The sequence below is a fragment of the Podospora pseudoanserina genome, chromosome 5, assembly GCF_035222485.1.
Source record: "Podospora pseudoanserina strain CBS 124.78 chromosome 5, whole genome shotgun sequence".
Classification (NCBI taxonomy): Eukaryota; Fungi; Ascomycota; class Sordariomycetes; order Sordariales; family Podosporaceae; genus Podospora; species Podospora pseudoanserina.
In genome coordinates this window covers 1,536,366-1,552,026 of record NC_085924.1, presented here as the reverse complement: position 1 = coordinate 1,552,026, position 15,661 = coordinate 1,536,366, and the positions used below count along the sequence as shown (strand labels likewise).

At 54.9% G+C, this 15,661-nt stretch overlaps 3 protein-coding genes across 3 annotated transcripts; all 3 read right to left on the bottom strand.

Moving 5' to 3' along the window:
* Nucleotides 1-2,329: 2,329 nt before the first annotated feature.
* On the bottom strand, nt 2,330-2,685 carry QC764_0077360 (uncharacterized protein; the record flags this gene model as incomplete). Its single annotated transcript, XM_062940738.1, has 2 exons — nt 2,330-2,523; nt 2,640-2,685. 2 exons carry the CDS (start codon nt 2,683-2,685, stop codon nt 2,330-2,332), a joined length of 240 nt encoding a protein of 79 aa, XP_062798839.1.
* A 261-nt stretch (nt 2,686-2,946) lies between these two features.
* Nucleotides 2,947-10,914, bottom strand: QC764_503750 (Type I Iterative PKS; the record flags this gene model as incomplete). Its single annotated transcript, XM_062947625.1, has 4 exons — nt 2,947-9,431; nt 9,496-9,692; nt 9,749-9,844; nt 9,956-10,914. The coding sequence occupies 4 exons, from the start codon at nt 10,912-10,914 to the stop codon at nt 2,947-2,949; spliced, it is 7,737 nt and encodes a 2,578-aa protein (XP_062798838.1).
* A 1,746-nt stretch (nt 10,915-12,660) lies between these two features.
* QC764_503740 (putative NRPS-like protein biosynthetic cluster) lies at nt 12,661-14,838 on the bottom strand (the record flags this gene model as incomplete). Its single annotated transcript, XM_062947624.1, has 1 exon — nt 12,661-14,838. One exon carries the CDS (start codon nt 14,836-14,838, stop codon nt 12,661-12,663), a length of 2,178 nt encoding a protein of 725 aa, XP_062798837.1.
* Nucleotides 14,839-15,661: the final 823 nt, after the last annotated feature.

Genomic DNA, 15,661 nt, shown 5'->3' with positions numbered 1-15,661 from the left:
CGAAGAAGACTTTGACTGTAGCATTCGACAGTTGCCGTGGCACTGAAGGAAGGAGGATTACAGGGGCGGCGCCCTGTAATATATAGAAGAGAATCACTGTAATATAGGCTTGTGAGGCACTGATGAGTGTGGTGAACCAGTATATTGATTGAACCTTATAGACTAAAAAATACTATAGTGGATAGGGTGTGAAGCAGAGGTTTTATAGGCCATCGGCCTCTTACTTGCTCCCCGAGGGTGATTCCGTTCCCGGGCCTGAACGCGCGTTTCCCGGGCTCAAACGCCCGCTAAGTGCGCTATCCAAATATAAGGTTAGGGGCCACTGCAGGCCACGTTGCCGCTACCGTTTGACTACTGCAGGCCACCGGCCTTAGCGCTCGGCCTTCCGGGACCTCGGATTGCTTCCGGAGGCCGAGCCTCCGCTCCGGCAACCGCAGTCCCTAAACACTGCTGATTCAAGCCATCGTATTGCCTCTGAGGCCCTGTAATATACAGGGCTCAGATACACTGTAAAATCCATAAACAAAAGCTGTATTTTAATAATATATATATATATTAACTATATAAGTAAATTCGAATTCCTCTATACCTTCCGCGAGGCTTTCTTCTCATTTATAATAGAAAAGAATATATAAAGTAGCTTTACGGGTGCTAGCCTTATACCGTACGACCTAAAGAGAATGCTTTTTAAACTACATATTGTCACAGTTAACCCAACGGCAGGCCGCGCAGTATGTGGGGCGCAGGACGTCCCTAGCCAATTATTAGGGAAGTCAGAAGACAGCCAATTGGGGCCGTCCAGAGAGTGCTATGGCGCCAAGACCCACGAGCACTCTGCAGGATGCAAGATGCTCGGGGTGATCGAAGGCATAGCACGACGAGCACTCTGCAGGATGCAATGTGCTAGGAAGTGATTGAGGGCATAGCACGACGAGCACTTTAGGGTCTTAAAGTCTATATATACGGAGGAACTGGCTGGCGTAGATAGACAGTTCCGCAGTATGCAATATAAGTCACAATCGTTGGTATTCAGACTATTGTGATAGAGACAAGCCATTGTTGTACACTGTTTAGCTATACCGAACCAGGATTGTTCAGAAGTGCCTTCAACCAGTATCCCTTTCAAAGGTTCTGGATAGAGGTTCGTCACAGATATAAAGCTTTATACGTTAATACCTTTAAACTTACGGCCCGGTACTATATAATTTTAGGTCTCCTAAACGCTATATAACTTTCGAGAAGCTAATTTATAATTAACGCTTATTAAGATTTGTATTACTAACTATTAAAATAGCTTCCCGACTTTAATATTAGTTACGGTAGACCAGCTTACTAAAGGTACTACGGCTATAATACACTAACTAGGTAGCTTTCCTTCGTGTAAAGATCTCTTCGCTCCGTAAGGCTAATAAGGCATTAAGTAAGCGCCGGAAAGCTAAAAAAACACGTGTAAGGCTTGGAGGGTTACTTACTGTATAAGAGGCACATGATCTACTGGATTAGAAAGCCGTGGGCGAGCAGGTAATCCAGGAAAATCGATAAAGTGGTGGTGGTACAGGGGGGTCTCGTACGAAGACTCAGTGCTATAGTATATGCGGCAAGCCTGGCCATAACGCGCGCACTTGCCAGGAGGCTGCAGAATCATCTGATTCAGCTGTTTTTGATATAATTATAGTTAATTCCTTGTGTTGATGTAGTGTAATTGAGGATAGTATTTATAGGGTGGTAGAGAGTGCGCGACTCGCTTATATGCGCGACTCGCTTATAATGTACGTTACGTCTCCAATGTTACCACCCGCAAAAGCAAACCCGTCACCATCCCCCGGCACCCCTCTCGACTCCCAAAACCCTGACGTTAACACTCTTACCGTGCACGGACCACCCCTTTTCATTCCCATCCCCAAAAAACACCACAGACACCCATGCACCCAACATCACGAAAACAACCAACCCCCAAACGCCCTCCCTCCCTCCTCCATCCCTTCCCCCGCGCACAAAATGGCCCCTCACACCCCGTAACATCTCAAGAATAACCACGCATCAGACGAATTTATATTTTCGGCCTTTTTGGAAGCCCGTAAAAGCCCACAAACCCCACCAAGATGACGATTTTCATTACCCACAGGTCTTTTTTTTTCTTTCTTTTTTTTTTTTTTTGCAGTTGTAGGAATGTGCAGGTAACATTCCAGCAAACAAAGTCGAAGCGCACCTCCAAACGAGCAAAAAAATGGGGTGTGTGAGCTCCAACTTGCGGTGTTTCCGGCGCAGGGGCGATGAGGGCGGAGGAGGGATGGAAATGGAGGGGGGGGAGGTTTACACAGTGGAGGAGCTAGAGGAGTTTAGGGAGGAGTTTGCGAGGGAGTTGGAACGGGAGGCGAGGTTGGTGAGGAGGAAGGGGAGGTGTTGCAGGAAAGAGGGTGAAATCCGGAGTAATGGTTTGAATATTCACGGAGATATGAGCAGCAGGAGCAAATACCGCGCAGCGACGGCCACCGACGGAACCGCCATGGGGTCCCGGATGTACTGCTGCGTCGAATGGAGAGAGAAAGGGGGAGGCAGAGGCACCTAGAGAGCAAGGGCGAGAATGAGAACGAGAACGAGAGAAGTAGAGAGCGGGGGAGGACTATGCAAGTACTTACTGGCGAGGCATAAATGAATTTCAAAGTCTTGGCCACCCTTCACCATGTCACCATTTACAGCATCCAATAGTTGTGGCAATCATTCATTGTTCTCTGTTCTGTCCATGTCAAAGCCAATATGCCTCAAACATCGTGATAAAAAAAAAGACCGAGCTCAAACTTTGCAAGAAGTAACCCAAAAAAGGTAAACCAAAAACGCCAATCTAACGAGAACGCCTCAGAACACAACAAACTCCATGACACCCCTCAAACCTGCCACCACGTTGAAGAAACCCCTCCCTCCCCCCCGCCACTGTCAAAACCATCCTTACTTTGCAACCAGAGCCCTCGTCGCCAAAATATGCGTCGCCAACGCCCTCAGACTCGCCGCCTGCGTAATCGTTGTCAAAGCTAGCTCAACCGCCGTCTCCCTCCTGATCCAGTTCCTCAGCTCAACCGACACCAGAGAGTCCAGCCCGTGCGAGCTCAGCGGCGCGTCAGGTTCAACCTCGTCCCTCGCAATCATGGTCATGGCCGACACCTTGGTAATCAGCGCCTCGGTCAAGCCAACCTGCGGGTCAGAAGCCGTGGTCCAAGAGGCAGTAGATGCCGCACTGGCAGCATTCTGGTTCTCGGCATCGCCGCCCGTCAGGTCTGTGTGCAGGCGGTCTTTGAGAAGAATTGGGTGCGAATACTTCCAAGGGATGTCATGCAGCGGCTTGCCGTGGACGTGGAGCTTGTACGCGACGGCCTTGCCCTCGGGGCTGATGAAGGGAGAGTCGCGGCCCTGGCTGATGGCGCTCGCGACAAGAGTGACGATATCCTGCATGCGGATCGTGCCACCGAGGGTGATTTGGAGTTTCTCAGCTATGCCGTGGTCCGCAACATAACCCACGCCCAAGACGACGGGGAGGGAGATGGACACAGTGTGGTGACCTTGCTCGACGCGGAACTGAGAGAAGGCGTCGTAGAACGAGGCCGTGCCAGCGTAAATGCTCTGACCCGGATTTCCACCGTCACCCAAGAAACTCGAAAGCGCAATAAAGAAGTCGAGCTTGGGCAGCAACTCGTGCAGGTTCCAAGCTCCTTGGACCCTTGGGCCAGTGATGTACTTCCAGTCGTCATACGTGGCATTCAGCATCAGCTTGTCATTCAACACCAAAGCGCTGTGCACAACACCCTTTACCGGGGGCAAGCCCTCCTCCCTCATCGCCGCCACAACATCCTCCAGCGACTCCCTCGACCCAACATCACAAGCATACGCCCTGAACCTCACATTCTCCGACTCGGCATACTTCTTCAGCACCTTTTGCACCTCAGCTCCCTCCGGGCCACTGCGCCCAAGCACAACCACATTCTTGGCCCCAGCGTGCTCCACCATCCAGTCCGCCAGCCCAAGACCTATACCTCTCGTGCCACCAGTCACAAGGTAAGTCGAGTTGGGATCCAACCTGGCAGGAGGTGACGGTCTAAGCGCGCTCTCGGCAAGCACCTTCTCCTCCTTGCCAAAAGTAACGACAATCTTTCCCGTCGTATCACCAGTCTTGAGCTTGCGAAGACCGTCGGCAAACTGAGAGACGGGGACCTCGGTCACGGGGTGGATAGGAACCACGACTCCCTTTTGCAGCAAGCTGACGACCTCCCCAATGACATCTCTCAGGTCATCCGGGCGGTGTTGGTGCAAAGCGCGGAGGTCGACGGTGCTGAAGGTGGCGTTCCGTTCAAAGGCTTTCATGGAGAGGTTGGTGTTCTGAAAGGCGTCCTTCTTGTTGATCTCGACGAAGCGGCCAAAGGCGGCCATGAGAGACCATGTTTCTTGCAAGAGTTCGCCGGTGAGAGAGTTGATGATGACGTCCACCCCCTTGCTGGCCGTGGCGCAGAGGATGCTGTCCCTGAACTGTGGGGTGCGGCTGGGAAAGATTTGTTCCTTGGGGATGTCGTAGGTTTCGTGCAGGAAGGCCCTCTTGGCCTCGGTGCCAGCCGTGACGAAGATGCGGGCACCGATGTGCTGAGCGATGACAATGGCGGCCTGGCCGACAGCACCGGCGGCGGAGTGGATGAGGACCGACTCGTTCTTTCTGAGACGGGCTGTGTGGACAAGAGCGGCCACGGCCATGGTGTAAGCAAGCGGCAGGGTGGCAGCCTCGATGCTGCTGAGGCCAGCGGGCACTCGAGCAGCATGCCACGATGGAAGTTTCTTGTACGTGGCCAACCCGCTGCCCTCGAGTGACAAGAAGAACACTCTGTCTCCCTCTCTCAGGTGCGCCACCTGATCGCCAGTCTTGACAACAGTACCAACCCCGTCGAAACCAGGAGGAGCCCAGGGAATAGACCCAAACACGAGATTGAGGTCGCGGTAGCTCAGCCCTGCCGCCTCGGTCTTGACGACGACCTCGTCGTTGGCCAGCGGTGCCTGAAGAACATCGGTGCGCCTGAAGTAGATCGACTCAGGGCTCCCAGCCGACTCCATCGTCATCTCCAAGCCGCTGTCGCCAGACCAGATGTTTTGTACCGATCTGATGGCAACACCTTGCTCGATACCGAACTGCTCCTTGAGCTCCTTCAGCGGGCGCATGCGCCGCTGGTGGATGAGTCCATCACGGAAGAGATAATCCCGATCCTCTAGCGCGTTGACCTCGGGATCCGCAAGCACCCTGACAACCTTGAGGATGGCATCAATGCCATCAGCTCTCTCGGCCGTGCAAGGGATCCCTTCCATCATGAGGATGTGCTTGGGCTCACTCTCCAACCGGACAGTCCTCAGGATACCCTTGATGGAGTGAACCTCGGGAACCGGCGCCGCCTGGTCTTGCTCGGGAACAACCCAAAGCATGCCCTTGTTGTGAATCGCAAGACTCTTGATGGCGTTAAAGGTGTCCTCGTCTACCTCCTTGAGAAGACTGTGGCGGGGAGAGTCAATGACGACGACATGGGCATCCTCACCCTCGGCGTCAACCTCGAGGAAAGGCTTGATTGTCGTGACCAGACCAAATTCTTCCGTGATGGCGTCGGCAACAAGCTGGGCATAGTCGAGCTCGTCGTCATCCATGAGGGGACCGGCAACCGTGATCTGAATCTTGTCGTCGTCGTCGCCGACCTTGCCGATCCTGCTCGACATGAAAGCACTCAACATCTGTTCCGGCTTGCCAGGGTGATCTTGATACAGCACATCAACTCCGGTGAAACCAGTGTCGATGAGAAGCCTGTTCCAGCTCTCTAGCGCAAGCAGCGGTCCCGACTCCCGGTCACGGTAGTCATCCTCGGCATACCACCAACCCGGCAGCAGCGCAAACGGCAGCGTGATGGGAGCGTGCCTGTTGGCCTCCAGCAGGATGACCTTGCCTCTCGGCTTCAGCAAGCTCCTCACATTCTTCATGGTGGTGATCATGTTGGCCGTCGCGTGCAGCACGTTTGCCGCAACGATCAAATCGTACTCGCCCAATTCGAACCCCTGCTCGACCGGATCCCGACTGATGTCCAACTTTTCATACGAGATGCGGTTCAAATCCGACCACCTCTTCAGCTTGCCGTCGCGGGCGTTCTCGAAGAAGCCGCTCGAGATATCGGTGAAGGTATAACTCAAGAACGCGCCATCCTCCCGGTCCTTGGACAACTCCTGGAGAATCGGCAGCGTCGTGCCCGCCGTGCCGGCACCAATCTCCAAGATCCTCATGTTGGGCTCCAGGTTGCTGAGGTCGTACACCAGCTCCCCAACCAGCTGACTAAAGTAGGCGTTTGAAACATCAGCCTCGTAGTGTCGAGTCAGCAACCCATCCTTGAGCATCACCTCCAACGGCTGCACCTCGTTCCTCAGAATCGGCACTAGCTGCTCCCCAATAGCGCAGAGCAACTCCCCCTGGGCGCTGATAGCCTCGACCCTCCTCACCAGCCCGACCGGATCCTCAATATCTGGCCCTTCGGCATCCACAATCCTCCTGGCCCACTTTTTGAACTTGACCAAATGACTCGGGAGAGCCGACTCGTCATCCCCAGCCGTCTCGACGAGCGCCTGGTCCACGAACCAACACGCAGCCGCGTGCAAGTCCCGCCCGCCCTCCATCTCCTCCTCGCTGATCCTCTGGGGAGCAAACCGCCTGAGCTGCTCCTCCTTGGGCAGCAAGTCGAGCCGAGCAAGCAGCTCGAACCGCCAGTTGACGGGCAGGCCGTTTTCCGGTAGCTCATCCTCGTCATCACCCGACTGCAGCGCGCGGAACGTGACGGTCTCCCACTCGACAATCGGCTCCCGCTTGCCGCTCTCGTCATCGACCACAAACGCAGCCACGCTCATCAGCATCCTCCCTCCCTTGGCGTCGTGCTCGAGCAGCCTCGTCACAGTCTCGATCCGCTCCGACTCTTTCCCAAGAGCGATATGGTTCGACACCCTCAAGCGGTTCACATGGTTGGGCATCAGCGCCAGCCTCTTCCAGTCAATCTCGCTGAACGACCCACCGCCCTGCAGAAACCCATCGAGCGTTGGCGGGTCGGCCGTGTAAGGAGAGCCGTACTTGCTCAGCAGATCAACCTCTGGTCCCAAGTCGCGAAGCTTTTGATCAATGACTGTGAACTTCTCCCCCTTGCGGTAGCGGGTGGTGTTCCGGAAGGACGGGCCGTAGAGGGTGCCCTGGAGACCATCTGCCGCGTAGACAACGCCGGGGTCGTGCTCCTCCAGCGGGGTCGCCTCAGCGCGGTGCAGCAACAAAAGAGACTCTTTTGTAGCCGGGCTCTCGGTAGGAAGCGGGACGGTCTCGGCTTCGATCTTGCCGTAGCAGTGCGTAGCCCAGGAGTTGGTATCGCTGTGCAGGATCTGCACCTCGAACGACCACGAGGTGGGAGAGTAACTGGCTGTACCCGTAGAAGTGGGCTTGACCTTGGTGAGGAGATCGACGTTTTGTTCTTCCTCAACTTGTAAGCTGCGGACGACGTGGATGTCCCTCAGCACAAACGCCTCTACGGGGGTGCTGGGGGCGACGGCGCGCCGGAGGGCCTCGATCGCGCAACCGAGGTAGCCTGTCATGGGGAAGATGACGACACCAGAGACGTTGTGGTCGCGGATCCAGGGGATGTCGTCTAGGCTGAAGAGGGAGCGGTATGTGCGCTCCTGGCCGTTGGCGTTGCCGCTGGAGGCGGCTTTGCGGCCTAGGAGGGGGTGGAAGGGCTCGCCTGGGAACATGAGCTCGTGGGTGTGGCGGGGCATGATCTCGTAGCTGGTTGACTTGTCCCACGCGTAGGCTGGGAGGTCGGTGAGGACCTGGGCGTTGGTCTTGTCGGTTTGGTTGACGGCACCGAGGTCGGTAGGGATGCCAGAGGTGAACAAGCCGCTTGCAAGGTCCAGCAGCGCCTGGCTGCCGTCTACCTTCCTGACCAAAGAAGGGAGGTAGGAGAAGGACTTGAGGGAGAGATCCTCGACCGTGCGTTTGATGGGGTTCTTCAAGGCCGCGTGCGGGCCAATCTCGACAATGACATTAGGTGTCTGGCCGGTCTTGACATCCTGCTGTTGGGAGAACAGCTTGGTGATGGCATCGGAAAACCGAACAGGTCGGACAAGGTTGTTGACCCAGTACGACGAGTCAATCACAGTTTCGACCCGGCCAGTGACCGAGGAAACAAAGGCCGGCTTACTGTCGTCGTTCTCGACAACGACAAACTCATCCTCGTAGTAGGGCTGGATCGCCGCGCGATACCAATCGGCCACCTCCTCCATATGACGAGAGTGGTACGCCAGGCTGACCTTGAGCCGGCGAACAAACAAGCCTTGCTCGTCCGCGGCCTTGTGGATGGCCTCAATGGCAGCCATATCACCCGACACGGTCACGCTATTGGGACTGTTGATAGCACCAACAGTCGCATAGGCGTCACCCGCGTGATCTCGAATGAGCTTGGAGGCTTCCTCAAAGCCAACTCCCAGAGCCAGCATGGCACCAACACCTCCCTTGGACGCCAGCTGCGACGCAGCCTGGCCGCGATAGTAGGCGGTAGCAACAGCAGCCGTGAAGGAGATGAGCCCGGCCGTGTACGCGGCCGCCATTTCGCCGCTAGAGTGCCCGGTGACAGCTTTGGGTGTGATTCCCCAGCTCCTGAGCAGCTCGACAAGAGCGAGCTGGACAGCAGTGCACGCCGGCTGGCTGATCTCGGCATCGTCAACGCGGGAGACGGAAGCATCCTTGCCGAGCTCCTCGGTCAAGGACCACGTCGCCCCCATGGAGGTGAGAAGGTCCTCGGCTTGGTCAAGGGCGTCAGCGAAGACCTTGTAATGACGCAATCCCGAAGCCATCTGGGCATATTGGGCGCCTTGGCCGGTGAAGCAAAAGGCGACGACGCGGTCTTGCTTGGCTCTGGCGGGCTTTTTGGAGGAGAGCTTCTCTTTCAGGCCATTGACCGAGCTGGCGACGACGGCGACACGGTATGGATGATGTGTGCGGCGCTGGCCGAGAGTGTAGCTGAGATTCTTGGTAAAGTCGGCGTCGTCGACGCGGACAGTAGACCAGTCGGGCGTGGGGTTCTCGTCCCCGAGGAACTCGACGAACGAAGACAGGTAGGCATTGAGACTCTTGTCTGTCTTGGCTGACAGAACAAACAGCCGGTTTGGAGCGTGGTGGTGGCCGTTGACACCGTTGGTCCCGTTCGTGCTGTGGCCATTGATGCTGTTGCCATTGACATGGTGATGGCCATTGACACCGTTGGTACCATTGGTATGCCCATTGACGCCATTGGCAGCATGGCCATTGGTATAAGCCCTCAAAGCCAGGTGGCCAGTCAGCGCAGGCAACACGGGAGGTTGCTCAAGCAAGACTGCAGAGTTACTACCACCAAACCCTTGAATCTGTCAGCACATTGTTTTCTCTCCCCACGAGTGATGAGAGTGGAAGAAAACGCATACCAAAGTTGGTCACCAGTGCTCTCCTGAGCTCATTTTCGGGCCAGGCCATTGGTTTGTCTCCAATGACACGCATCTTTTCCTTCCCTTCGATGCGCTTGTTCATCTCCTCGAAGCCAGCGGTGGGAAGGATGATGCCGTGTTTGACCATAAGGATAGCCTTGACCATGCCCAGAATACCGCTTGCCCCTTCTAGATGACTGGAAACTGGTCAGAGTTAAGTTCAAACTTGAAATCACCTGAATGCAGCACTCACCCAAAGTTGGACTTGATTGATCCAATGTACAGGGGGTTTGCTTCTGTCCTGTCCTTGGCCAAGATGGCGGCGAACGCGCCAGCCTCGATGGGGTCACTGAAAATATCCAGATTAGTTTCTTGTCATGTCAGACCATCCCCCCTTTCCAGCCCCTTAATTTATGGTGGGGCCCCAGGAAAAAGAAAAACAAAAAGAAAAAAAACTCACCCGGCAGGCGTACCAGTCCCATGGCCCTCAACAACAGGCGTCTCCCCCGGGCTAAGCCCAGCAGCCTCATGAACCTTGACCAACAACCGCTCCTGCGATATCCGACTCGGCATAGTAATCCCCTCCGACCTCCCACAGTGATTGCAAGCAGACCCCCTAATAACAGCATGAATAGGATCCCCATCCCTCACCGCATCATCAAGCCTCTTAATCAACAGACAAGCACCCCCCTCACCCCGCCCAAACCCAGCAGCCTTGTGATCATAAGAAAAGCTCTTCCCCTCAGCCGACAGCGCCCCCATTTTCTCCAACGTAATCCACAAGTTGGGACTAAAACAAATAGCTGAAGCCCCCACAAAAGCAGCCTCACACTCCCCATTCCTCAGCGCCTGGCAAGCCTGATGCGTAGCATAACAACTACTCGCGCACGCCGCCTCAATAGCCACGCTCGGGCCGTGCACATCGAAAAAGTAACTCAGCCTATTGGCAAACATGCACGCCGCAATCCCCGTCGCGGTCCAAGCAGTTGTCTTGGCCAGATCCTCCGCCACGCGGTGGGCGTACTCTTGCGAGCCGCAAGCGACAAAAACGCCAATGTTTTTCCCCGCAATGTCCAGCAGGGACTGGCCCGCGTTCTCGGCCGCCTCGAGAGCGCACTCGAGCATCATCCTGTGCTGCGGGTCCGAGTTCTTTGCCTCTTCGGCCCTCATGTTGAAGAAGGCGGCGTCGAACTGGTAGATGTCGTCCGGGAGGAAGTGGGCGCCGTTGACCTTGAAGCAGCCGGGCTTGTCGAGGCCGGGGGTGTGGAAGGCCTGCTGGTCGAAGCGGGTGGGGGGCATGGTGCTCCAGGCGGATTTGGCTTGGGAGAGGTAGTCGTACAACCCCTTGCGGCCCACGCCTGGGGCGCGGTAGGACAGGCCTACGATGGCGATGGGGGTTGGGTCGTTGAAGGGTGCCATGTTTTGTTAGAGAGAAGGGTGTGTGTACCGTTGAGGGTTGGTTGGGGTAATGGAGAGTAGGAACAAGTGGATGGAAGGAGGGGGGGCCGGTTTGATGATAGAGATCAGGGTGAAAGTCAAAGCGGCCCAAGACGAATTTATATACTTCTTTATACCACGTCTGTTCCTCGAGATGTCGTTCCCAGAGCCTTGATAGTCAGGGACCAAACTCCTCACAGGAAGGAGACACACAGGAAGGAGACACACAGGAAGGAGACACACAGGATCAAGGTACCTTACCTTTAGATAGGATATGTAGCAACCATGCGCCGCCCAGCCCAATCAAGTGGATGTGCTTACGCACCTTTGGCGTCTCGGATGAACTCTTTGACGGTCGAGCAGCATCAGGAAAAGCCCAGTACATAGTGATGTGTGAGCTGGAAGGTATCACTACCTTGCGTAGGTACCTAGAAAGTGAGACGGCCTTCGCCTCGAGACAGAAACATACCATACTCCAGTACCCCACGAATTGATATTGATAATTCCCCACGAATACCCAGCATTGGCATTCTCAATAACTTCCTGCACTCTGCATCCTTTGACCCATGTCGTCAACCGAAACATTGATTGTGCCCATCCTTGAACCGGTAGGTATCACCAAAAAAAGAAAAAAAAACCATCAGCTCGGGCAACCTTTTGTCCCTGATGCCGGGGGGGGTAAAATAAAAAATACCATGCTTCAAGCCATGCGGAATTGTCGGATCAGCATGTCACCCTTCGGGCAGAATGTGGTGGGAAAAGGACTTACACGGCTTGCCGGTTCTAGATACCCTGAGACAACAACAACATAATGGTGTCATAACTCGCCATGCCGTATACCCCTTCTCCGCCCCATCCAACCCGCACCTTGACCTTTCCCCGGAAACAAGTTACTGGGATCACGCTCACCAACAAGCCAAGACGTAAGCATCTTATCTCTTCCATCCATCCCAGCGGCCCGCCTCCGGGTCCCCATTTGGGTTCCGTCTGCGAATCATGGTAGAAAGAGCCCGGGCGTGTTGGTTGAGACACGCATGCAATGTCTGTCAAGCGAGCCCCTACAAGCGGTAGCAGCAAAAGTCCATTGATATCCAACAATCCCCTACCACTCAGCCAAATCAATTGCAGCGGCCTTTGATATCTGGGAGTGCCAGACACACCCAGTAACACTGCCGAGTACATGGCCCAAGAAAAAAACATATATGTAATCATCTTGGCCAATGTACGGGAGGGTTACACCCCCCCTGTGGGAAACCATCAATGTGTACAAAGTTTCCTTGTCTTCTAGAAGGGCGGCTGAGCAGAGCGCCAAATGAGATTGGCTGTAATCTATTCCTGCGTCTATGGGTCGTACTCGGGTCCGGGCAACTCAAACCGCCCAAAGTTTTGATATGACGCGGTTAGATGGTTTATCCGGTTCTTGTCTTCTCGGATTCGCATTGATATGTTTCTATGCAAAAGCTTTCCAATATTACCACCAGACAAGACCTTGGCAAAACCCCTTCGGTGACCAGACAGTAGGATGCTACTTTATCGGTATGTCGGTCGGTATGTCGGGATGTTCTTCAACAGCAGGTGTCCGATCCTTTGCGTCAGCTATCGCCCACACATGATTGGTGGTTCCTGAGGTAAAATGATTGTACATAGGGGACATGGCTGTATCGTTGCTGATCACTACTTGATTCAACCGTTGCCAATGCTTGTAACTGCGAGTAACACGGGGTCCAATCAACGCCGCAGTTTCAACCACCTGCGAAGAGCTTCCCGGTCGACTGTATGCAACCCACTGATTCCGCTGCCTTCTTCGAGATATGGAAATTGTTCAATGGCATGCCAGACTGTCGGGATCTTGTGTCTTTCAGAAGAGAAACCCTCACCCGCATGGCGACGAACCGAGTCCAGAAGCAGCTGCTGACCCCCCATCTCCTTTATCTCCCCCGCAAAAATGGCTTCCGTGTCAGATGATGAGTCCGAGTCCGTATCGCCAGAGGTCACGGTGCATCTTGGCATAACCATTGCGACGAGTTGCGTGCGCCCGGCAGCGATTTTGGTGAAAACGGCAGCGTCTTGGACATCGTCATGGTGCATAATCAAGCCCTCGACCTCCTCCAACTGAACCGTTTGATTGTTGATCTTGACCCGGCTCTCTTGTCGTCCCACGACGCACAGCTCGTTATCTTCCCCGCTGCCTGTCTCGATATACTTGGCGAGATACCCTGTGCGAATGAACAGTCCGGTGGGTTGTGGATGGTGGCTGTCAGAGGATAACACCCACGGAGGAACTTGCTGTTGCAAGGTTGACAAGAGGTAGGGAGAGGAAGCGGAAGAAATCTCCGGGCCTTCCAGCCAAAGCTGTCCTACGCTCCCAATCGGCGCAAGTTCGTTGGGATTCTGCAGGCTTGCCAACCAAACTTTGCAGCGACCCGAGGGGATTCCTGGAAACAATGCGCCCAAGGCGGCATCGATGGACCTTCCGTTTCTCAGCGCTCCATCATGATTCCAGCGCATCACTTCACCCAAATCATGCTTGTTGAAGAGCGGAAGCCTGTCCAATCTGGAGGTCAGAGGAACCTCGGCCAGCACGCGAAGTGTATGCTCAAACTGATTCAGAATGCGATGTAGCTGCCGTTCAGGGAGGACTGCGGGGTCGTACAAAGTCTTGAGCAAAATCCTAGTCGCCCCAGGACCCTGCGTTGCTCCATCTCGGTTGATCGACTCCAGTTTGCAGCGTAGTATCAAGGCCGGTAGCGTCCGCGCCTGCCAAAGTACACGATCCATCCGTATCGGGGCTGGTGCGTCAGACGCGGCGGAGAACTTCGGAGGTAGCGCGGGGATGATGTTGAAAAGCGTCTGGAATTTGGACGAGACTTGGGCCGCTTCGTTCACAAGAGAGATGTTGGTCAAGCCGTACTGGAGTGCGGGGTGTGCTTGGAGTTGACGCAGCGAGGCTGCCCTGTCCTTCACGAGTTGCTCCACCGTCATGCCCTTGCGCTGTTGGATGTTGAGGTTGACTTGCATGGGCACCTCGACGTGCATCGGTCCCAGGGTTGATTCAAGGCCGCCAAGCGTAGGGGAGCGTCCAGAAAGGACAAATCCGTACGAGATGCTGTCGCTGTCGGCGTAAGTGGCCTCTGTAAGTGCCCAAGCAGCCTCGGCGAAGGTGGGGACGTGTGTTGGGGAGATGCTTCCGGGGCCCAGCTGGTGTGTCAAGACGATTTCTTTCTCCACGGCTTGGCTGGGGTAGGGTGTATGCCCAGGTGGAACAGGCGGGAAGATGACGGGAAGACGGCGGCTATCAAAGCGGGAGGCCCAAAAGGCCTTGGCGGCTCCTTCGTCGATGGCGAGGCAGTGAGCCACGAACTCTTTGAACTGAGGTCTTTCCGGAGGTGCTTCCCCGAGGAAGGCCATGACGATGTCCTGCTGAACTAGCGTGGTTAACGACCAGTAGTCCATAATGGCGTGGTGAATGGTCAGAACAAAGCTCCTGCCGATGAAGGCTGAGCGCAGAAGAGGGACCCCAAAGTCCATCCGTCGAGCCTGGTCATCTCTCAAATATTCCTCAACGTCTCCAGAGAGGTGTTCTGTGGCGTGGTCCTCCTTGATGACCACCTGTAACACTCCCAGCCCCCGACATTGAACCAATCTCGTGCGCAACACGGCGTTAGCCCTCACGACTCTCTGCAGAGCCCTGCACCACCGTTCAAGCTCTATCCCCTCATCAAAAGAGAGCACGATTTGAAACCATTCGGATCGGCCCGGCTGGCTGTGGCTGACATGGTCGAGCTGTTGATGTACGCAGCTGTAGATGTCCTCAATATCCCTCGTCGAAGTCTGGCACGCTTCGGCTATGATCTCGAGTGTTTCGTTGTCAATATCATCTCGCGAGAGAACCCTGGTGTCCATCATTCTTGCTGTTTTTCGATTGTCGTGCTGGTAGAGGAGAAGGCTGGAAAGACGGGCGAGGATGCCAAACACTGCTAATTATGTCCACTGACTAGCCTCGGGGTAAGACGTGTACCTGTGTCACTTGCAGGTCGAGATGCTATGGTGATCGGGTGGGTTGCGTGGCTAGGGGGGGTGTGAGTAACGAACGATAGGTAGGTATCCTTGTACCTTGGCAAAGATCACCATGCAGACCAAGGTTGTATTAGCGGGAAGGTTTGTCCCGGTCTTACATCTGTCTCTCCACAAGCACCCAATTTACTTGGGGGCATACGGCCGAGCCAGACCACACTTAGCTGGAGATGTGTCTGCTAGGTCGGTTGAGCGGAAGCTCGGGGGCCATGGTGGGAGTCATCAGCTGGGCCATTAATGGCCTTGCCATTTTCTCCCAGTCTAGTACCAAACCCCACATTCCAGTCTTGCCTGCCCTCCGCTCTTGCTCTTCAGAATCTCCTCATTCACAGCCACATATGTGTAATCTTGGGTGTGTGGCTGAGGTGGCGGAGAGTGGTAGTTGGTCATTGCAACTTGAACTGTTGCCTCAATCGCCTCGACGTTCATAGTCCAGTCTCCGTTGCTAACGGCGATTTTCCTCCTGGATGATAGAAATATTGCCGAGGGGTATTGAAACACTTGGGCATACCCGCTGGGTACGCCGCCTTTTTTTCACCCGGAAGAAAAAGTGTTCCACTGTCTTGCCCACTTGTCGGGAACTGTACTCTGTGAGAAAGTGTGGGACACCAGTACATTGACTATGACTGTTTGTCTCGAACTTGAAACTTCAAGG